Genomic DNA, 25,824 nt, shown 5'->3' on the forward strand with positions numbered 1-25,824 from the left:
TATAAAGTATACTGTTACTTATCAATTGACTGGTTGCTCTAATACTAACTAATTATCTGCAAAAAGGAAAAAGTAATGGGGAAATCTTACCCAAGATTGGACGGAAAGATAACCCTCTAAAAAGCGGAAAACAAAAGAAAAGTCTGTGTCTTAAAATATAAGTTTCATTATTTGGACTGTAGATACGTAGTAGCGCTCACCGATATATTTGTCAGGGATCTACAAAGACATAAGAGTCAATTAGCGTAGGGTCTTCATCAGTCAGATATTAGTATCCTCCCAGCTATTACTTGAGCTCAATCCGGGCTATATAGCTTCATTGGAAATGAAACATCCATTCTCATAATGACAGCAAAGCATGACCTTTTATTGAAGGGGGAGGGAGGATCAATTCTTCCAGTTGTCTTGGTACTGAATTTTGTCGAAAATAGACAACTGAAAAATCCATAGTGTTCAATGAACTGTGAGATATCTCTGTTCGTCTACTTTCTGTGCAAATGAATTTGGCAACCAAAAAAGTATTCGTAACTAACAATATCAATAAATCTTGTGAAAAAAAAAACCCAACAATTTAAGGGACAATAATGATTGCGAAAGAATAAACGTAAATTAGTGATCCAAAAAGATTAAGAATAGGTGGATGAAATATAATGGCTTAAGCATGAGTAAAGATTAAAACGAGAAATTAAAAGAAATACAGTGGAAAAACCTACAGTGGAAAAATAATGGATTAGAGTTGGACATCGTCTACAAGAGTATTGAATAGGTTCAATTTTTTTTTTTTTTTTAATGAAAGTAATGAGCAAGGAGCTTCAAACGAACAGAAACTAGTCATTATATGAAGGATCATCTTTACGGTAACTCTTAAAAAGTTCTCAAGTAAGTAGAAACTATTCAGTAAATGAGTGGGGCAACCTTCTCCTCCTTAAACCTGTGCTGTTTCCTCATAAAATTCTAATTTTTGCCCCCATGCCATAAAAAAGACTACTTAACAAGGCTTGAAATACAATAGAAAATAGTTGTCACAATACCTCAAGAAGCTTATTATCCAAAAGCTTATTAATATACATTTCCTTTAAACAGTAAAACTTCCCATTCAAATGCCTATAAAGGCGATCGGCAAATAAAACACTTGCATTTATCCTGTAATTACGTTTGTCAGACTCATATATGTTTTCAGTAAAGCTCTTTGGGACTGTAGCGTAAAGAGCGGGTTGTTAAAGGGGAGGAGACAGTCCATCTCATATACGGAATACAGGGTGGGCCAAAAGTCACTGACTTTTTATTTTTCAATATATTTTTTATTTCTTAATATTTTTTATTTTCTTAATATTTTTTTTCAGATACTAGAAATTAATTATGGAGAAATTCAGTACCGTACAACGTACGGTATATAACAAGATATACGGTATACGTACAACGGACGGCATACGTACGTGATAGAAAATCAATTTCCATTGCCTTAACTTTATGATACTAAAATTTCATACATATAACTGTTAAAATAAAAAAGTTATTTAAAATTGAAATGGGTCATTAACTTTTGTCCCACCCTGTAATTTCAATTCAGTTGAAATTACAAATTTGTTGAATTGAATTTGTTGAGTTGAATTGACTTCAAGCACTAGTTAAACTTTACCGTATAGGGTGAGGGATATGTGGAGGGTACCCTCCTCGACGGATATGTTATAATTTGTGTTCGTTTTTGGTTTTGATGTTTCTCTTTACTGTTTATTTTTTTAATCGTCCTTTTTTCATTCAACTTTTGTCTTTTTAATACATATTTTTTGTATTTTAAATATGAAGGGATCTTGTGGTCGAATTCCCATAGACTTTGAGGGGGAAGTCTAACTTTTTCTTAAGAATGCTTTGAAAATGACAATCAACCCAGAAAGAGATGGAATCTTATGATTTTTTTTAATAAGGGTAAGTGCTAAAATAGTTTTTCAAGAGTTTATGTTTATATTTTAAGGCAGAATTCGTGAGAAATAATGCTTCCTGTGAATGCCCCGTTCCCCCAATATTCCACCTTGGTTCATATAAGCCTCTGCTGTAATATTCACTAACTATAAGCCCTTGGACCATTCCAATACACAAAATATTAAAATTATTAATATAAAAGAACATTTTGTCAATAAATATATATATGCATAAGAGCTAGCCTACAAATCTCTACATTTTTCTGTGTGCTCAATATTTATCCTAAGGAGCATCTACAGTCACTCAATAGTATCACATCAAAGTAATTTTGAATTAAAAAAAAATCTGCAATATCCGAGGACCCATTCTTCAAAAAGAGCTTATCAACAATTTCCCACAAATGACTGATCTTATTAAGTTAAAAATTTCAGGAACTAAACACCTGTTTGTGGCAATTTTTTTTTTCTAAATTTGACTTTAATATCCGAGTTTTTATTTACTCGTATTAGGATTTTCTGTTTATCTATATCAGTTTGTGTTATCTTTATGTTTGATATGATCGTTTATTTTAGTTCCTGTTCCTTTTGTGTTTCATTTTTCTTTTATAGTAATTCCTGGTCATTTCTGGTAGGTTAAGACTCATGAACAGACTCTCTAATACAAGAATAGTGTGATAAGAAGTCCTTTCATTTTACACAATTTCATCCAAAGGAAAGATTGATTTATTCATATTTTCTTTATGCAAAACTGACAATTATATTCAATAAATATCTGAAAGATACCAACCCGAATTATGAAAATATCTATTTTTCTTCTTAATTTAATAAAAAAAGAAGGAAAATCCTTTCCCATCTACATTTTTATGAAATGGTGTCCCTACTGAAATAATAAGTTAATAGTAAAGCAAATTTTACAAAAGTGTAAATTTGTGTGTTCAAAACATGTTTGCTGAGGAGTAAAAATTGAAGCCCTGATTATGTATTATACTTCTACCCCGAAGAATAGGAGATTAGTTCTTTGTCTAAGAATGTCTGCTAATAACAAAATATTACATAAAAACCCTTCATTCACTAGCCTACTGTTTATGTGAGCTTTCCGAACTGTATATTTAATTGTAGCACAAGTATTTTATTTATGAGCGAGGTAGAATCAATTACCTTATACGAAAAATGGTTGTTCTAATTGAAGCATAGGGAGTTCTTTTTGTTGTTACCGCATTTAACCAAGGCCCATCTGAAACAGGTTTTTCAAAAACGGAAAAATCTATCATTTATATCATACCAGTGATTTGTTTAGCTTGCTCTGTTTTTATTTAGAATAGCCCTGCAATCTTTACTCGGATTGGCCCAAAGTATGAGGTGTTTGTGAATTTGAATAAATTGGAAAAAGAACTTCAACTGAGCGTTTCGTAAAATGTTGAAATTTTGGTTTACTCTGAGCAGAGACATACGTTGAGGGAGGGGATGTCTAACAGTCTGGCACACCCAAAAATATTAAGTATTCCCGAATATCATTACAACACAATATAATAAAATTTGTTTTTTTTTTTATTATTAACCCCATCACCCAACCAAAAACAAAAAAGAAAATAAGAAATATAGCGCACGCGCCCGACTCTTAAGCTTATTCTTAATAAGTAATTACCACTAGTTGAAAGAAGAAATTTCGTAATTTACAGTTTTCGTCCAACTCTATCTAAAAAAAGAAAAGATTATCGAGGAAGTGATGGTTTTCGAAGAAAAGAAAATTACAGTGATAAAAGAATAAAAAAGGACGACTAGTTTAATTTCATCATTGAAGCGTTGCAATTTTTAGTGTAAATTCTTGCTGACTCTCAGATCTCTAAGTTTCTTCATTTCCTTTTCTAGTGAGACCAGTAGAGTTATCTTTAGACGCGGAAGATGACATCCACCCCTCAATTAGGGATCCTGAGACACTACAAAAAGAGAGCCTAGATGAATCTCGAAGGCTATCTCGAGCTGAGAAAAATGAAATTATTTCTCATATTATGGGCCTTTTAGGGAAACTGCGTCGCTCTTCCTCGGAGCAAATGAAATTACTTAAGAGGAATCATGAGGAAAACACACAGCTAGGAAATCTATCTGTCAACCCAATAAAGAAACTTCGTGATGGATATTACCGTTTTGTCAATGGTATTGTTACATTTGTACCGTATAGTCAGAGGGAGATGGGTACAGAAATCAATCCTAATAAAACCAAATTAAACAAAACTCTTAGCGAAAATTCAACCTCAAAGCTTGATAAAAGAAATAATTTACCTGGCAATACTGAATGGTCCCAAGCTAGAAAACCTGAGCTAGAGCTTAAAAGTAGCGGAAATTCTGGTGTTACGTTAGATATGTTACATAAGGATACAAATTCAAACAAAAATGTAGAAGAAATCGTATACCACTTTAACGAAACTGTGAAAGAGCCAAAGATAGAAAGTGAATCAGATTTAGATATTCCTAAACAAAAGCATAGTAAAACCATCGTAAGAGAGCAAGTCAACAATGAAGAGTCTAGTGATCATATTCTAACAGCTATCATGTCAGATATTACAGAAAGCTCGGATGCTGAAACTGGAGAGGCAGGCTATATAGAATATAAAAAGATAAGTAAAGATACTAAAGAAAATAAAATAAAAGTCAGAGAAGATGATACTTCGAATACAGATATGGATACACAATCGATGGATGAAAGGCAAAATGCAGATAAAAATTATTTGGTAATTTCAAAGGATGCATATCAAGTTCTTTATTCAGAATTCAATGATCAAGGCCCTCAAAATAGAGCAGAAACTGAGGAAGACGAAAATTTGAACGGCAGCTATCCTGCTGAAAAACCAAATTTACCAAAACTTACACGAAGAATCGGAGAAACTTTTAGCAAAGCCCCTCTAACTTTAGAGAAGCAGTCATTCATCGATCTCAATCCAAAGAGGAAGGCACCATCCTTAAAACTATCAGGGATTGGCGTTCCTGTCTTAAAATCATCAGATTCTCTTCCAAATTCATATACTTTCCAGCCTAACACTAATTGGAAATTAAATAACATACAAATAAGTAATGAACAAGATAGTTTTCCTAGAGTAAACTTAGGAAATGGTACTGTGTTACTTCCGATTAAACTATCAGATGATTTTGTTTTATATAGTAGAAGTATTGTTAATCCTCAGAATTTCCATAGAAGACGTCCAGCTGCCCAAATGGAAGGAGAAGAAATTCTTTTAGGGGAAATGGAGTCATTGTTCCCTGGTTTCGAAAAAGCGATAAAGAGCAACTTTACACAGGTTATAGTGCAAAATATATTTATCGGTAATCACCAAAATGATACGAACCGAATTCAACACGTAGTAGCAACGACTCAATACGACCCTTTATCAAGTTACAACATTCAAAATCATAACGATGAGTACGACTATTTTTATGACGATTACGCTCAAGATGTAAAAATGCCAACTTCTAGCAGTCATGGACAAACTAGCGAGTCTGTTGACACTCATGTGCAAGAGTCTTTAGTTGCAATGGCAGCTCAGTTGGGCTACACACACAACGGGGCTCTTCCTCCTGAAAAGATTTTCCTATCAGTAAGTGAACAAGGTCTTTCAACTGAAGCACCTCCTTCCACCGTAAAAATAAAACCATCTACAAGAAGGATGCAAGACTCGACAAAACCTCCAGTAGTACACTCTTCAGAAAACCTTAAAAATAATCAAACTGCACAAGATACCAATGCTACATTTTATTCTACTCATAGCTATATAGAGGATATGCCTCAGAAAAACTCTATCAATGTAGTATCTATTTCTGATAAAGTCAATGGTCAGGCTTTCAGTGGCTCAGTAACAAAGCCTTCTCTAGATTTACTAGCTGAAATTCCTGAAACGCCCGATTCATCATCCATTGCATCAACAGCCTCAACATCGCACAATGCTTCAGATGCAACATCTACATCAAGCAGCACAAGTGAAGAGACCATTTTCGCTTCCAGGTTTAATAACACTACACTCCTTGTTGTCAATGATATATCTACACATCAAACGATATCTGAGACGACAAGTGTGCAGCCTTACGACATTATATCTACAGTGAAACTCACTTCCCTTCTGCCTAAAAAGAATGTAATGCTTATGAAATTCATGAGTCCAAACATGTTTAAGTATATGTCTTCGTCTCTGAAAGGTAAAAGCAGTATTTCCCCTGGAAAACTTTCTACAGTTACTGTTTCAACTACACCCTTAGGTACACCAATTGCTTCAGAAGTATTTTCTACTTTTACCGAAGATAAATTGCCTCTTAGCACATTTCCTACGACGGTGAATAGTATTAATCCGACACAAAGTAAAGCAATCACAACGGATGAAACAGCATCAAAAGAAAGTGTTAAAAGCACAGTTCTTACATTTCCAACTTTGGATGCTCTAAAAGAAGCACATGAAGTGACAACAGATACTACGCAGCTGGATATACCTACCCAGCAGAACATATTATCAAAAAGTATTGCGCACATTCTAGAAGTTATTACAGAGGCAGTTACTCCAACTGCACTAATGGTGGCCAACGACCCATACATCCCAGTATCGGCATTACCGAAGATTCAGGACAATAAAAGCTCAAACGCTCCATTTCCATCAACTAAACAGTCAATAGCATCAAAATGGATGCTGATGGGGCCTCAAAGACGGCCCTTCACCGCTGTTCCTAATCTGAAACAGGTTACACTACCTTGGTATATGACAATGTATACCACCAAAAAAGCTAGTACACCAAAACAAATTGCAACAAAAACACCAGTGAAAATCCCTTCAAAGACAACCATCTTACCAGCCTTTGTTACCTCCGAAATTTTTAAGGGAGGGATACAACCTTCCCAAGTGCAAGTTTCATCTACAGTTACTTCTTCTGTTGTTACCATTAGTTCAACCCTTAGCACGACTCCATCAATATCCAAAAGCTTCAATAGCATCTTAAAAGAAGTACCAACACCTGGTCTAAAACCATACATGAGAATGCCTGGTGGAATGATCCTTCATTCTAATAAGAAGAGAATTCCAGTGAATTTACTTAGTTTATCTCCAGTGAATATTTCTCTTGACACTGGTAGTATGCCCACCAGGGTCAGTGGATTTCTCGGACCTTATTTTGTTACAGATAACCCAAAAAACAGACCTACTCCCGTTGGTAGCCAAGAAGAGACATCTCTTAATGAACCCTTGCCATACGGTTCCGATTTGATTACTGAAGCAAGCTTGAACAACAGTCATTTTACTTATAGCGATGGAGATTTGGTTCTTTCCTGGGAGGAGGATGATAAGGAACAACGACCATTAAATTTCCCTATCGAGCCAAGTAGGTGTTTTAATCACTTTTAGGTCTAAACGTATCTCTATTTAGAATAATAATAATACTCGTGTGTTGTTTTAATCAAGTTTATAGTACGTAAAATCCCATATTACCAAGATGCTGTCGAAGAAAGGTTTATTTGCTATATTTCAAAAATAGTTGTCTTTTTGCTCCCTCCTTTTGCTCCCTTTGTGTTCCATTACCAGAAGTTCAACTAAATGGTATATTATCAAGATAAATATAACTCAGTGGAGATTCCTAGCTCCATAATTTATTTAAGTTGTTAATTAAACCAAATCAGTTTAATGGGAAGAATTCAAAAATAGTAGATTATATTTGTATATGAATAAATACTAAAGCTAGGACATTTCAGTTTTTCACTATACCAAAACTTTGTCTAAGTACCATTTCTACTAAGATTCTATTACCGTAGTTGTATTACTGAAATCCAATCCTATTCCTGAAAGATGGTTAAATGGTAAGAATTTCCTTTCCTCAGGATAGTTAAAATATGAAACATTTTGTTATCTGATGGAAGAAGAGAGCGAAGTTGAAGCCTAAACGAGTGAAATTTGTTACTTGGCAGTTCACACATTCAATATGTATCCATAAAACCAGTTCAAATAAACCGACTCCTTAAATTCGCCCAAGCCTATAAAACTAGGAGTTTTCCTACCTTGGAAAACTTGTGATTTCCGCTTTTGAATTCGTTTAATCTATTAATCTGAAGGGAAGCTGTCTCGTAGTGTTATGCTTACACGCTAATTTCACAACTTAGTATCAGAGTTTGAAATTATCAAGGCAGAATTAGCGGGGATTTTGCAAGGTTTTTTAAGTCAAAATTTGTCAAAGCTTTTGTATTACTGTCAATTGATAATACGGGGGTTGAGACAAATGAGCTGCTGAATAATCATTTTATAACCATCTTGCTTGTTTTGTCATATTGCTTGTTTTGTATGCTACTTACTGTTCTCAGCAACAAAAACATTTTTTTTTGTTGTTGAGTTTTTTAAGATTATTTACACACAATATTCTGCTTGAAATTGGATCTTCGGAATCCGAATCGTTGCTCTTTGGGATCTAAAATAGGGGCAGCAAGTCGATGATTTTGGAACCCAGAAGCAACTATACCAAGTACACTAGAAGTTATCAACATCATGGCCGGCAAAAGATTTATGAGAACCTTGTAAAACGGTCTAATTATCTGCTGGCTACTCAAGGATTTTCCTACTCCTGTTTTTTGCATGCGTTTTACATTTTTAGTAAACTGCTACTTTTTAGAATTCTACAAAAAAAAAAGAAATATCATGAACCGATTGATATCAGCTAGTTTAGTAAACGTATCTGGCATAGACTGCGAAGCAAACATTTCTGTTCGTTTCAAATATCAACTTCACTCATTACTTCCAACTGAAAAATTCCCTTCTTTAAATTAATTTTTTAGATTGTTTGTTTATTGTTCAAAATAAACCCTATGAAAAGATATTTGTCAAGTTTCGATGGTAACACGAAAATAGGAAGGTCAGTTCTTTTTGTAAAAACTTATTCGTTAAACATACGTATTATGTCGTGCCTCTGGGAAACTTATGCATAAAACGGATACAGTTTTTTTAAGTCTATTGTTCAAAATAAACCTTAATGAAAGACATTGGTCGGATTTAGATGATAATATGCAAAAAGGAAGGTAAGTTTTTTTCTAAGAACTTGGACGTTAAACATAGATCTTACGTCGTAAATCTCAGAAATTGTGCATAAAATGCATGCAGCTTTTCTTTTATGGTGATAAAACTTGAGAAGTATATTAGTATCATTATTTTTAAGAATGAGCAAATTGAAAATTAAACTATTTACGAATATTCTGCTTCTACTTATAAATTATGCGGCATAATGTTGACTCTCAGGAAATATAAAAGCTTCAGACAAACGTGCACAAAAGTACCACTGGCAGTATGTTTGTGTTAATGTTCAATACACTTTTACTAAGATCACACACACCAGTTCTTCGACAAAAAGGTCCAGCTTTTCTCTCAAGGGCTATTAGGTAAATCGCTTACCAGGCATGAATATATTTGGGGGAAGGACAGAAACTTTTTCTAAGCTCTGAAGAACAGGCATAATCTGTAAAACTGCAAAAACCAAATATTTCGCTCCGCGCAAGTACATAATTATCTATATATTGATAATTAAGATAAAACACCAATGCCGGATTTTGCACTGGGAGGTTAACTTTTAAAAAGGATAAAAAAGTATAAAGGCTTGCTTCTCGTGTATACGGCTAATTATTATATGCCTAGAAGTTTATGATAAATTTTAGAAATAGTGTCTTTTACCGGTCTTCTCAAGAGAGGCAACTCAGACTTTTAATCTGGTCTATTCTTATTTCTTCTCAACTCCTCCTTCATTTTAGCAGAGTCACAGTTATTCCCAATTAGCTTAGTTCCTCTAACCACAGAGAAGGACCTATTTAGATGGTTTTTGTGGCCAGAAATGTCAATGTGCCAGTTTTAAGAAAAAAAAACACTATGTAGCCGATTTCGAAGCCGGGCCCGGCATGGCTAAGTCACTTGCTTGTATGTATTGGTTCTCAATGCCGCTTGTCTTCTAATCGCAGACAATGCGAGCCTCTTCTTGATGTTCATGATTTGATACAACCAACCTGGGAAAAACACAAATTCTTTCTTAAAGTTATGACCTATTTAGATTGTTTTTGTGGCCAGAAATGTCAATATGCAAGTTTTAAGAAAACTATGTAGTCGACTTCGAGACCAGGCTCCGGCACAGGGCACGTGGCAGGCTTGTATATATTGATTCTCGTTGTAAGTAGCAACCTCCAAATGAATCATTTCGTTTGCTATTCTTTCCTTGGGAAAATGCAGGGCTCTCCTGGAAATACACACAATATTGAAGGGTAGCAATAAATTGTAATCAACAGTTGCGTAATTTTGGCATCTTAGTAGGTTTGTTCTGGGTTTTGCGCCCCATTTTGGCGTAGAAGGTTGTGATGGCGTTGTTTTTCAAACAACATATTTCTTTCTACTTCATTTTCATTATTTTTTTCTCGTTTTGATTTTCACTGTTGCTTGTCTTCTAAAAGCACAATTCTCTGTTCTTCATACTTCTGATACTTGCTTTCTCGCTATCGCTTGTAATTCCCGTTGTCGCTTATCTTCTAACCACATATTTCTCTGTTCTTGCTGTGGTATATCTTTTAACCACATATTTCTTTATTGTTAATTTTTGTTTTGACTCGTATTAATTCTTGCTGCCGCTCATCTTCGGACCAGATGTTTCTTTTTCCTTCATTTTTGTCTATCATTATCTTAGACATTTTTCTATACCCTTTATCTAGCTGCTCGGATTTGGTCTTTTCACATTTGATGGTCTAGGTTATTCATTTGTCCTCTGGGCATTATGAAACTACTAAAAATGACTTTTGTGGATAGAATTTTCACACTTGATATTTTATACTTATGTTCCTTTTCTAATTTTGCATGCGTCATATATATAAAAACGATACGTTCACTCCTGGAGCGAGCGGAAATTATGTGGTTTACTCTCTTGAAATATGCTCATGAATATGACGTCAATCATCTGATTTTTCTTGTCAATCAAAAGTTTCTTGTGTAACTTTGCCTATATCATAGACATTAAAAATGATACAACCGCTTAGGGGCAAACATGACGTATGTGTGCTCTTGAAGTGCTGAAAAATCCTGCGTCTCTCACAGGTTTTTTTCCAAAATTAAGGCTGTTAAAAAGTTTTGTCAAGCTCGTGACCTATATTAATCTCTTTGAAAATCAAAACGAGTCAAAATGAAAGTGAAGAAGAGAGAAATACTACATAAGAAAGATAACACCGTCACAATCTTTGACACCAGCAACATGTGACGCAAAAACCAGTAAAACCTACAAAGATACCATAAACTATGGAACTGTTAATTAGAAGCCATTTGAACCCTTCGAGGTTATATTTATTACCTGGGGAGCCCTCCATTTCCCCGAGGAGAGAATAACAAACGTGACTCATTTGGAGGTTGCTGCTAAGAATGAGAGTAAATATATGCAAGCCCGCCACATGACGAGTGCTGGGGCCGGGCTCGAAATCGGTTACATAGTTTTACTTATTAACTGGCATATTGACATCTCTGAACACTAAAACAATCAAAGAAGGTCACAACTTTAAGGAAGAATTTGTATTTTCCCAAGGGCAGTTGTATCGAACTTATGGTAACACAATGACATTGAAAAGAGGCTCACATTGTCTACGGTTAGAAGACAAGTGACAATGAGTATATATAGAAGGCCTCCATGTATAGAAGCTAAAATTTTGATAAAACGTAATTTCAGAGCTATCTTGCCAGAAGACAACTAAGGAAAGAAAAGTCAGTTTTGTGAGTCCAAAGTACCCAGAGCCCAATGAGGAAAAAGGCTCCTGCACTCTCAGGATCTTCATTGAAAAGAACTCTGTTTGTCAGGTAATTTTCATCTTTTATATGAAATAGAAAGAATTTTCATGTGTTCAATACAGCTAAATTGTGGTTTAAACTTCTCTTCATACTTTTTTTTCTGTTCATATAATAATTGACAGGCAAATAAAAACAAAAAGCCTACCGATAAAAATAAGGGTAGCTTACTGTTTTTATTATTCTAACTACAATATTAGCCAAATATCAGCACTTACCGGACAGAAAAACAAATAGATGCCTGGGCATACAACTAGAGAACACATCGTGTGACTTACTGTGTCGGATCAAATTTTGAAAAATTTCAGAATGAAATGCCAAGTGGCAAAAAAGCAAAGAAACTAAAGAAAAGGAACCAATGGCAAAACCACTATCTAGTCAATATATGACCAAAATTTACGTTTGATTCACTTTTAATACAAATCAATGCATTCACACTTAAAACTTTTTTTTTTACAAAGCGAGGAAAAGACGGTCAATTTCTTTATCATTGAAATGATAAAAAAAGCAATAAAAAAACTATTGTGTAGGCTACACCTAGGTCCCTTACATCTGATCAGAGGCTGGCGAGGATTAGAACTAAAATGAATGGGTTAATGAGGGGTCTGATCAATATAAATCAAGAGAAAAATCGTTGGAAAACGGTTAAAAACTGTTTTTATAAAATTCCACAAAAAGAAATTTAAAAAAGCCTGATACATTTAAAAAACGGAAAACATGCCAGTTAGGAAAATTTAGTCCAGTTAGGACTTTTCGTGGTCATAATAGCACATAGTGCTCCAATTTTCAGTAGAATGACCTGATGACTCCTCGACATTCAACTCTGTATTTTTTCCAGAAAAGTTAAATTATATTTTCTGATTTTTATTGATGATACTTCGGATTTTTATACTTCGATTTTTACTGATGATACTTCGGAATTTTCAATATCTGGTAATACACTTGTCCGCAAAAACCTTTATGGCATCATTATCATCCTCACAAGAGTTTAAAGTTCACAACTGTACGAGTTCACAATCTATTCGAAGCATACCACAGAGCATTTGCAGATGTGCGTAGAAATGTCAATCGCGCAGTAAGTTGAAACAAGAGCTAAGAGCTCATATGGCACTTGTGACGAGGCGAGAAGAGCTAAGAGCCAAGAGATCATATGGTATGAGCCAGTGCTGCAACAAGTACTCCAAATTTTTACTTAAGTATCAAGTATTAAGTACTCATTGTTTTTTTACTTAAATATCAAGTAATAAGTACTTTCCAAATTCTTACTTAAGTATCAAATATCAAGTACTTGCCAAAATTGTACTTAAGTAATACTTCAAGTACTACTTCAAGTATTTATTCTATATATATCTATATATATAAAAATAAGTTGTCTGTCTGTGGATCTGTGGATCAGGTGACGTCATGTTTCTGTGTCGGCTGACGTCATGAAATTAGTTGTCGTCATTTTTGTTATGACGATGCTTAGTATATTGTAAAACACATTAATTTGGTTAATAATATACCATTTAAAACACCAAAATGAACATGCTGGAGTAGTCACTCGGTGAGAGAGGGTGTCAGAACGGAGAATGAAGGTCCCAGGTTCAAATCCTGGTTAGGCTAAAAAAGGTAAAAAACTAAAAACTAAAAAAAAAACTGAAAAAAACTAAAAAAGGCAAAAACTACAAAAAAACTAAAAACTAATAAAAAAAAATAAAAAGGCTAAAAAACTGAAAAAACTAAAAAAACTAAAAAAAGGTAAAAAACTAAAAAAACTAAAAACTAAAAAAAAAAACTAAAAAAAAGGAAAAAACTGATAAATAGAAGAGAAAAAGAAAACTAATAAAATTAAGAATAAAAATAAAAAAAAAATAAAAAAGATAAAAACTAAAAAAAAAAGTAAAAAGAAAAAACGAAAAAAAACTAAAAAAGCTAAAAAAAAAGGTAAAAACCAATAAAAAACTAAAAAGAAAAAAAGGAAAAAAACTAAAAAAATTTTCATCTAAAAAACTAAAAAAAACTAAAAAAGGTAAGAACTAAAAAATAAAAAAATAAATGACGACACTCAAAGAGAAAGCAACCGGGACAAAAGGAATGTTCGATTAGCAATCAACAAAGCACCGGGACACAGGGAGTATAAATGACGACCAGGACATAAGTAAAAAAAAAACTAAAAAGAAGGTAAAAACTACAAAAAAACTAAAAAGAAAAAAAATTAAAAACTAATAAAAAAACTAAAAAATCTAAAAATCTAAATAAACTAAAAAAGAAAAAAAATAAAAAAGGAAAAAAATAAAGGAGAAAAACAAAACTAAAAAACGAATGTATATACAGACCGGGACACCGGGATACAAATGACGACCGGGACACAGGGAATATAAATGACCATACATAAGCCATAATGACCAGGACATAAGTAAAAAATATAAATGACGACCGGGACACAGGGACACAACTACAACGGGGACGCCGGGGGGCACAGGGGGATATAAATGACGACCGGGACACCGGGACAGGGAATGGTCGATTAGTAATCACCATCAACAAAGCTCAAGAGTAATCATTAGAATCATGAGGTATAGATCTGAATACGGATTGTTTTCCCATGGACCATTATATGTTGCATGTTCAAGAGTCGGTAAACCTGACAATCTATTTATATGCACAGACAATGGGACAGCAAAGAATGTTGTATATTCGCAAGTTTTACGTAGTTAAAAACATATATATAATATATCTATCTATATTCACAGGTGGGACATAGGGACACAACTACAATGGCGCGTAACGACTTACGCGCGCGGGGGGGGGGGGGGGGGCTTGGGGGGGGGGGGGGTGCGAAGCGCCCCCACCAACTAGGTGTTGGGGTGGCGCGAAGCGCCACCCCAACAGCTAGTATATATATAATATATATATATATATATATATATATATATATATGTATATATATATATATATATATATATATATATATATATATATATATATATATATATATATATATATATATATATATATATATATATATATATATATATACATATATATATATATATATATATATATATATATATATATATATATATATATATATATATATATATATATATATATATATATATATATATATATATATATATATATATATATATATATATATATATACTAGCTGTTGGGGTGGCGCTTCGCGCCACCCCAACACCTAGTTGGTGGGGGCGCTTCGCGCACCCCCCAAGCCCCCCCGCGCGCGTAAGTCGTTACGCGCCATATTAGTTACGCGCCCTTGTAGTTGTGTCCCTATGTCCCACCTGTGAATATAGATAGATATATATATATATATATCTATATATATAAAAATAAGTTGTCTGTCTGTGGATGTGTGGATGGATGTGTGGATGGATGTGTCAGGTGACGTCACCTGAAAAAACTGGATTAGGTGACGTCAAAACTGAAAAAACTAAAAAAAGGCAAAAACTACAAAAAAAACTAAAAACTAATAAAAAAAATAAAAAAGCTAAAAAACTAAAAAAACTATAAAGGTAAAAACCAATAAAAAACTAAAAAAAAAACTGAAAAAACTAAAAAAAGGCAAAAACTACAAAAAAAAACTAAAAACTAATAAAAAAAGTAAAAAAGCTAAAAAACTAAAAAAACTAAAAAAACTAAAAAAAGGTAAAAAACTAAAAAAATAAAAAATAAAAAAAAACTAAAAAAAAGGAAAAAACTGAAAAATAAGCTAAAATAAAGGTAAAAACCAATAAAAAACTAAAAAAAAAAAGGAAAAAACTAATAAATGACGACACTCAAAGAGAAAGCGACCAGGACAAAAAACTAAAAAAAAAGGCAAAAACTACAAAAAAACTAAAAACTAATAAAAAAAAATAAAAAAGCTAAAAAACTAAAAAAACTAAAAAAAGGTAAAAAACTAAAAAAACTAAAAACTAAAAAAAAACTAAAAAAGGTAAAAACTAAAAGAACTAAAAAAGAAAAAAATAAATGACGACACTCAAAGAGAAAGCGACCAGGACAAAAGGAATGTTCGATTAGCAATCAACAAAGCACCGGGACACAGGGAGTATAAATGACGACCAGGACACAAGTAAAAAAAAAAATTAACAAAACTAAAAAGAAGGTAAAAACTACAAAAAAACTAAAAAGAAAAAAAAACTAAAAACTAATAAAAAAACTAAAAAATCTAAAAATCTAAATAAACTAAAAAAGAAAAAAAAAGGAAAAAAATAAAGGAGAAAAACAAAACTAAAAAACGAATGTATATACAGACCGGTACACCGGGATACAAATGACGACCGGGACACAGGGAATATAAATAACGACCGGGACACAGGGACACAACTACAACGGGGACACCGGGGGAAACAGGGGGATATAAATGACGACCGGGACAAAAAAACTAAAAAGAAATAAAAACTAAAAACTAATAAAAAAAACTAAAAAATCTAAAAATCTAAATAAGCTAAAAAAGAAAAAAAAAGGAAAAAAATAAAGGAGAAAAACAAAACTAAAAAACGAATGTATATACAGACCGGGACACCGGGATACAAATGATGACCGGGACCCGGGACACAGGGAATATAAATGACGACCGGGACACAGGGACACAACTACAACGGGGACACCGGGGGAAACAGGGGGATAACCTGACAATCTATTTATATGCAAAGACAATGGGACAGCAAAGAATGTTGTATATTCGCAAGTTTTACGTAGTTAAAACCATATATATATATATATATATCTATATTCACAGGTGGGACATAGGGACACAACTACAATGGCGCGTAACTATTATGGCGCGTAACGACTTACGCGCGCGGGGGGGCTTGGGGGGGGGCGCGAAGCGCCCCCACCAACTAGGTGTTGGGGTGGCGCGAAGCGCCACCCCAACAGCTAGTATATATATATATATATATATATATATATATATATATATATATATATATATATATATATATATATATATATATATATATATATATATATATATATATATATATATATATATATATATATATATATATATATATATATATATATATATATATATATATATATATATATATATATATATATATATATGTTTTTAACTACGTAAAACTTGCGAATATACAACATTCTTTGCTGTCCCATTGTCTGTGCATATAAATAGATTGTCAGGTTTACCGACTCTTGAACATGCAACATATAATGGTCCATGGGAAAACAATCCGTATTCAGATCTATACCTCATGATTCTAATGATTGCCCTTGAGCTTTGTTGATGGTGATTGCTAATCGACCATTCCCTGAGTCGCCATCGTCATTTATATATCCCCCTGTGCACCCCGGCGTCCCCTTTGTAGTTATGTCCCTGTGTCCCGGTCGTCATTTATATTCCCTGTGTCCCGGTCGTCATTTGTGTCCCGGTGTTCCAGTCTGTGATTTCTCTTTGAGTGTCCCGGGCGTCATTTATATTCCTTGTGTCCCGGTGTCCCGGTCGTCATTTATATCCCCCTGTGCCCCCCGGCGTCCCCATTGTAGTTGTGTCCCTGTGTCCCGGTCGTCATTTATATTCCCTGTGTCCCGGTCGTCATTTGTATCCCGGTGTCCCGGTCTGTATATACATTCGTTTTTTAGTTTTGTTTTTCTCCTTTATTTTTTTCCTTTTTTCTTTTTTTTCTTTTTTAGTTTATTTAGATTTTTAGATTTTTTAGTTTTTTTATTAGTTTTTAGTTTTTTTGTAGTTTTTACCATTTTTTTAGTTTTTAGTTTTTTTTTACTTATGTCCTGGTCGTCATTTATACTCCCTGTGTCCCGGTCGTCATTTGTGTCTCGGTGCTTTGTTGATTGCTAATTTATATTATATTTATATTTATATTTTTTATATTTATTAATATTTTTTTAGTTTTCTTTTTCTCTTATTTTTCAGTTTTTTCCCTTTTTTTAGTTTTTTCTTTTTTAGTTTTTAGTTTTTTTTTGTTTTTTACCTTTTTTTTAGTTTTTTTAGTTTTTTTAGTTTTTTAGCTTTTTTAGTTTTTTTATTAGTTTTTAGTTTTTTTTAGTTTTTGCCTTTTTTTAGTTTTTTCAGTTTTTTTTAGTTTTTAGCTTTTTACCTTTTTTTAGTTTTTATTCATATTTTTTTAGTTTTCTTTTTCTCTTTTATTTTTCAGTTTTTTCCTTTTTTTTTATTTTTTTTTAGTTTTTTACCTTTTTTAGTTTTTTTTAGTTTTTTTAGTTTTTTAGCTTTTTTAGTTTTTTTATTTTTTTTGTAGTTTTTGCCTTTTTTTTATTTTTTTCAGTTTTTTTTTAGTTATTAGATTTTTACCTTTTTTTAGTTTTTTTTAGTTTTTTAGCTTTTTTAGTTTTTTTTTCTTTTTAGTTTTTTTTGTAGTTTTTACCTTTTTTAGTTTTTTTCTTCTTTTGTATTAGTGTGAAATAATTCAGACGTCATATGCGGACAAACATGACGTCACCTGATCCACACACAGATCCACACACAGACAACTTATTTTTATATATATAGATATATATATATATATATATATATATATATATATATATATATATATATATATATATATATATAATATATATATATATATATATATATATAAAAATAAGTTGTCTGTGGATGGATGGATGGATGGATGTGTGGATGGATGTGTCAGGTGACGTCACCTGAAAAAACTGGATTAGGTGACGTCAAAACTGAAAAAACTAAAAAAAGGCAAAAACTACAAAAAAAACTAAAAACTAATAAAAAAAATAAAAAAGCTAAAAAACTAAAAAAACTATAAAGGTAAAAACCAATAAAAAACTAAAAAAAAAACTGAAAAAACTAAAAAAAGGCAAAAACTACAAAAAAAAACTAAAAACTAATAAAAAAAGTAAAAAAGCTAAAAAACTAAAAAAACTAAAAAAACTAAAAAAAGGTAAAAAACTAAAAAAAATAAAAAATAAAAAAAAACTAAAAAAAAGGAAAAAACTGAAAAATAAGCTAAAATAAAGGTAAAAACCAATAAAAAACTAAAAAAAAAAAGGAAAAAACTAATAAATGACGACACTCAAAGAGAAAGCGACCAGGACAAAAAACTAAAAAAAAAGGCAAAAACTACAAAAAAACTAAAAACTAATAAAAAAAAGCAATCAACAAAGCACCGGGACACAGGGAGTATAAATGACGACCAGGACACAAGTAAAAAAAAAAATTAACAAAACTAAAAAGAAGGTAAAAACTACAAAAAAACTAAAAAGAAAAAAAAACTAAAAACTAATAAAAAAACTAAAAAATCTAAAAATCTAAATAAACTAAAAAAGAAAAAAAAAGGAAAAAAATAAAGGAGAAAAACAAAACTAAAAAACGAATGTATATACAGACCGGTACACCGGGATACAAATGACGACCGGGACACAGGGAATATAAATAACGACCGGGACACAGGGACACAACTACAACGGGGACACCGGGGGAAACAGGGGGATATAAATGACGACCGGGACAAAAAAACAAAAAAGAAATAAAAACTAAAAACTAATAAAAAAAACTAAAAAATCTAAAAATCTAAATAAGCTAAAAAAGAAAAAAAAAGGAAAAAAATAAAGGAGAAAAACAAAACTAAAAAACGAATGTATATACAGACCGGGACACCGGGATACAAATGATGACCGGGACCCGGGACACAGGGAATATAAATGACGACCGGGACACAGGGACACAACTACAACGGGGACACCGGGGGAAACAGGGGGATAACCTGACAATCTATTTATATGCAAAGACAATGGGACAGCAAAGAATGTTGTATATTCGCAAGTTTTACGTAGTTAAAACCATATATATATATATATATCTATATTCACAGGTGGGACATAGGGACACAACTACAATGGCGCGTAACTATTATGGCGCGTAACGACTTACGCGCGCGGGGGGGCTTGGGGGGGGCGCGAAGCGCCCCCACCAACTAGGTGTTGGGGTGGCGCGAAGCGCCACCCCAACAGCTAGTATATATATATATATATTATATATATATATATATTATATATATATATATATATATATATATATATATATATATATATATATATATATATATATATATATATATATATATATATATATATATATATATATAGATATATATATATATATATATATCTATATATATAAAAATAAGTTGTCTGTCTGTGGATGTGTGGATGGATGTGTGGATGGATGTGTCAGGTGACGTCACCTGAAAAAACTGGATTAGGTGACGTCAAAACTGAAAAAACTAAAAAAAGGCAAAAACTACAAAAAAAACTAAAAACTAATAAAAAAAATAAAAAAGCTAAAAAACTAAAAAAACTATAAAGGTAAAAACCAATAAAAAACTAAAAAAAAAACTGAAAAAACTAAAAAAAGGCAAAAACTACAAAAAAAAACTAAAAACTAATAAAAAAAGTAAAAAAGCTAAAAAACTAAAAAAACTAAAAAAACTAAAAAAAGGTAAAAAACTAAAAAAAATAAAAAATAAAAAAAAACTAAAAAAAAGGAAAAAACTGAAAAATAAGCTAAAATAAAGGTAAAAACCAATAAAAAACTAAAAAAAAAAAGGAAAAAACTAATAAATGACGACACTCAAAGAGAAAGCGACCAGGACAAAAAACTAAAAAAAAAGGCAAAAACTACAAAAAAACTAAAAACTAATAAAAAAAATAAAAAAGCTAAAAAACTAAAAAAACTAAAAAAAGGTAAAAAACTAAAAAAACTAAAAACTAAAAAAAAACTAAAAAAGGTAAAAACTAAAAGAACTAAAAAAGAAAAAAATAAATGACGACACTCAAAGAGAAAGCGACCAGGACAAAAGGAATGTTCGATTAGCAATCAACAAAGCACCGGGACACAGGGAGTATAAATGACGACCAGGACACAAGTAAAAAAAAAAATTAACAAAACTAAAAAGAAGGTAAAAACTACAAAAAAACTAAAAAGAAAAAAAAACTAAAAACTAATAAAAAAACTAAAAAATCTAAAAATCTAAATAAACTAAAAAAGAAAAAAAAAGGAAAAAAATAAAGGAGAAAAACAAAACTAAAAAACGAATGTATATACAGACCGGTACACCGGGATACAAATGACGACCGGGACACAGGGAATATAAATAACGACCGGGACACAGGGACACAACTACAACGGGGACACCGGGGGAAACAGGGGGATATAAATGACGACCGGGACAAAAAAACTAAAAAGAAATAAAAACTAAAAACTAATAAAAAAAACTAAAAAATCTAAAAATCTAAATAAGCTAAAAAAGAAAAAAAAAGGAAAAAAATAAAGGAGAAAAACAAAACTAAAAAACGAATGTATATACAGACCGGGACACCGGGATACAAATGATGACCGGGACCCGGGACACAGGGAATATAAATGACGACCGGGACACAGGGACACAACTACAACGGGGACACCGGGGGAAACAGGGGGATAACCTGACAATCTATTTATATGCAAAGACAATGGGACAGCAAAGAATGTTGTATATTCGCAAGTTTTACGTAGTTAAAACCATATATATATATATATATCTATATTCACAGGTGGGACATAGGGACACAACTACAATGGCGCGTAACTATTATGGCGCGTAACGACTTACGCGCGCGGGGGGGCTTGGGGGGGGGCGCGAAGCGCCCCCACCAACTAGGTGTTGGGGTGGCGCGAAGCGCCACCCCAACAGCTAGTATCTATATAAAAATAAGTTGTCTGTCTGTCTGTGGATGGATCAGGTGACGTCGCCTGAAAAAACTGGATCAGGTGACGTCAAAACTGAAAAAACTAAAAAAGGCAAGAACTACAAAAAAACTAAAAACTAATAAAAAAATAAAAAAGCTAAAAAACTAAAAAAAATAAAAAAAGGCAAAAACTACAAAAAAAACTAAAAACTAATAAAAAAAGCTAAAAAACTAAAAAAACTAAAAAAAGGCAAAAACTACAAAAAAAAACTAAAAACTAATAAAAAAAATAAAAAAGCTAAAAAACTAAAAAAACTAAAAAAACTAAAAAAAAGGTAAAACACGAAAAAAACTAAAAACTAAAAAAAACTAAAAAAAAAGGAAAAAACTGAAAAATAAGCTAAAATAAAGGTAAAAACCAATAAAAAACTAAAAATAAAACTGAAAAAACTAAAAAAAGGCAAAAACTACAAAAAAAAAACTAAAAACTAATAAAAAAGTAAAAAAGCTAAAAAACTAAAAAAACTAAAAAAAGGTAAAAAACTAAAAAAAATAAAAAATAAAAAAAAAACTAAAAAAAAGGAAAAAACTGAAAAATAAGCTAAAATAAAGGTAAAAACCAATAAAAAACTAAAAAGAAAAAAAGGAAAAAACTAAAAAAAATTTTCATCTAAAAAACTAAAAAAAACTAAAAAAGGTAAAAACTAAAAGAACTAAAAAAGAAAAAAATAAATGACGACACTCAAAGAGAAAGCGACCAGGACAAAAGGAATGTTCGATTAGCAATCAACAAAGCACCGGGACACAGGGAGTATAAATGACGACCAGGACATAAGTAAAAAAAAAATTAACAAAACTAAAAAGAAGTTAAAAACTACAAAAAAACTAAAAAGAAAAAAAAAACTAAAAACTAATAAAAAAACTAAAAAATCTAAAAATCTAAATAAACCAAAAAAGAAAAAAAAAGGAAAAAAATAAAGGAGAAAAACAAAACTAAAAAACTAATGTATATACAGACCGGTACACCGGGATACAAATGACGACCGGGACACAGGGAATATAAATGACGACCGGGACACAGGGACACAACTACAACGGGGACACCGGGGGAAACAGGGGGATATAAATGACGACCGGGACAAAAAAACTAAAAAGAAAAAAAACTAAAAACTAATAAAAAAACTAAAAAATCTAAAAATCTAAATAAGCTAAAAAAGAAAAAAAAAGGAAAAAAATAAAGGAGAAAAACAAAACTAAAAAACGAATGTATATACAGACCGGGACACCGGGATACAAATGACGACCGGGACACAGGGAATATAAATGACGACCGGGACACAGGGACACAACTACAACGGGGACACCGGGGGAAACAGGGGGATGTAAATGACGACCGGGACACTGGGACAGGGAATGGTCGATTAGCAATCACCATCAACAAAGCTCAAGGGCAATCATTAGAATCATGAGGTATAGATCTGAATACAGATTGTTTTCCCATGGACCATTATATGTTGCATGTTCAAGAGTCGGTAAACCTGACAATCTATTTATATGCAAAGACAATGGGACAGCAAAGAATGTTGTATATTCGCAAGTTTTACGTAGTTAAAACCATATATATATGTATCTATCTATATTCACAGGTGGGACATAGGGACACAACTACAATGGCGCGTAACTATTATGGCGCGTAACGACTTACGCGCGCGGGGGGGCTTGGGGGGGGGCGCGAAGCGCCCCCACCAACTAGGTGTTGGGGTGGCGCGAAGCGCCACCCCAACAGCTAGTATATATATATATATATATATATATATATATATATATATATATATATATATATATATATATATATATATATATATATATATATATATAAAATAAAGAAAAAACAAGTTTTTAAATGAAAGTGAGGAGCAACATTAAAATTTATAACGAATAGAAATTAATCCGTATACGAAAGAGGCTTTTCCTCCTCAATGCCTCGCTCTTTACGCTAAAGTTTGACTCTTTCTCTTAACTCTATTTTTAAAACAGTAGAAACTTTAGCGTAAAGAGCGGGGCGTTGAGGATGAAAAGCTGCTTTCATATACGGAGTAATTTCTGTTCGTTTTAAGTTTTAATGTGGCTCCTTACTTTCATAAAAAAAACTTGTTTTTTTTAATTTAATTTCTGGACGTTTTTGAATTAATGCATGTTTTGATCTTGGCTCTTGGCACATAAATAATTAAAACGAAATTTGCATATTAATTAATTGCAATTAATCGGAAGATTTTGAGAAAAAAGGAGCGAGGGAGGTGGCCTAGTTGCCCTCCAAGTTTTCGATTACTTAAAAAACTAACTTGAACTTTTAATTTCTTACAAACGTTTTCATTGGTAAAAAATGTACGTAACATACGAATTAACTTACGTAACGAACTTCTATATTCATATGTTTTTATTGCGTATATGAGGGGGTTCTACCCTCGTCGATACCTCGCTCTTTACATTAAAACTTAGATTCTGTCCCAATTCCTTAAGAATGACCTCCGAATCACAAAGGTCGTCGAATAAATAGTTGAAATTACTAAAAATACTTTAGCGTCAAGAGTGAGGTATAACGAGGAGGTAAACCCCTCATATGCGTAATAATTTTTTGGTTTTAAGTTTTAATGCTACTGCTTACTTTCAGTAGAAAAAACTTTTCATATTTATTTTTTCATTGTTTTTTCAAATAACACTAAAAAATCCTGCGCCCCGTACATTGAAATTCTCTTCCCCATGAGAAGTTTCTCCATGGAAATATCCTCCCACGTAACCCCCCCTCAAATCTCCGCCTAAACTAAAAAAATCCCCCTGAAAACGTATGTAGACTTCCCAGTAAACATTAGTATATGTAAACATAGGTCAAAGTTTGTATCTTGCAGCCCCTCCCACGGGGACTGCGGGGGTATAAGTCGTCCCTAAAGACATAGTTATTAGGTTTTTCGACTATGGTGAATAAAATGGCTATCTCAGAATTTTGATTCGGTGAAGTTTGGGGAAAATGAGCGTGGGAGGGGGCCTAGGTGCCCTCCGATTTTTTTGGTCACTTAAAAAGGGCACTAGAACTTTCGATTTCCGTTAGAATGAGTCCTATCGCGACATTGTAGGACCACTCAGTCGATACGATCTCCCCTGAAAAAAAAACAAACAAAAAACAAATAAACACGCATCCGTGATCTGTCTTCTTGCAAAAAATGCTAAATTCTACGTTTTTTGTAGATAGGAACTTGAAACTTCTACAATAAGGTTTTCTGATACGCTGAATCTGATGGTGTGATTTTCGTTAAGATTGTATGACTGTTAGGGGGTATTTCCCCTTATTTTCTAAAATGAGGCAAATTTTCTCAGGCTCGTAACTTTTGAAGGGTATAACTGATCTTGACGAAACTTGTATACTTAAAATCAGCATTAAACTGCGATTCTATTGATGTAACTATTGGTATTGAAATTCCATTTTTTAATGTTTCGGTTACTATTGAGCCGGGTCGCTCCTTACTACAGTTCGTTGCCATGAACTGTTTGATATATATATATATATATATATATATATATATATATATATATATATATATATATATATATATATATATATATATATATATATATATATCTATATATATAAAAATAAGTTGTCTGTCTGTGTGTCTGTCTGTCAGGTGACGTCATGTTTCTGTGTCGACTGACGTCATGAAGTTAGTTGTCGTCATTTTTGCTATGACGGTGACGTCATTAAAGATATTTAAGACATATATGTTCACGTATAAACCTATTAATGTTTAAATTTAAAATGACTGATGAACTTACAATGGCAAAAGCCGATGAAGATGCTCAAAGAGTCTATGCCAAAAAACTTGCTGCTGATAGAGAAAGTCAGAAAAGAAAGCGTGCCGAGGAATCAAAAGAACAGTAAGGAAACAGGCTTGAGGCTAAAGAACGCAAAACCGCGCAGTTAGATGAAGATCCACCTGGACAGCGAGAGTCAAAACATATCAAAACTGAAAATGATAGCGATGATGATTGGGTTTGGGATTTTGACTTGGATAAGGTCATCAATGCCTACCAGATTTTAGTTAAAAAAACAAAGGTTCGGCGATATGTATTTCATAGTGAAGCTGAAAAATAAAGAAGAAAAAGAAAACTGAAAAAAGAAAAAATGTAAAAAACTAAAAAATACTAAAAAGAAAAAACACTCAAAGAGAAATTACAGACCGGGACACAAATGACGACCGGGACAGAGGGAATATAAATAACGACCGGGACACTCAAAGAGAAATTACAGACTGGGATACCAGGACACAAATGACGACCGGGACACAGGGAATATAAATGACGACCAGGGCACAGGTATTTAAGAATATCGTTCAAAGACAAATTTT

The 25,824-nt window shown here is 32.5% G+C and overlaps 1 protein-coding gene across 1 annotated transcript in view; it reads left to right on the forward strand.

The window, feature by feature from the left end:
- Positions 1 to 25,824, forward strand: part of LOC136030288 (uncharacterized) — a 73,025-nt gene that overhangs the window by 12,741 nt on the left and 34,460 nt on the right. The window contains exons 2-3 of the mRNA XM_065709156.1: positions 3,789 to 7,271; positions 11,613 to 11,740. Of these exons, the coding sequence (XP_065565228.1) occupies positions 3,789 to 7,271; positions 11,613 to 11,740 (3,611 nt within the window). The remainder of the gene's footprint in view (positions 1 to 3,788; positions 7,272 to 11,612; positions 11,741 to 25,824) is intronic.

Source organism: Artemia franciscana, chromosome 1 (genome assembly GCF_032884065.1).
Source record: "Artemia franciscana chromosome 1, ASM3288406v1, whole genome shotgun sequence".
Taxonomy (NCBI): domain Eukaryota; kingdom Metazoa; phylum Arthropoda; class Branchiopoda; order Anostraca; family Artemiidae; genus Artemia; species Artemia franciscana.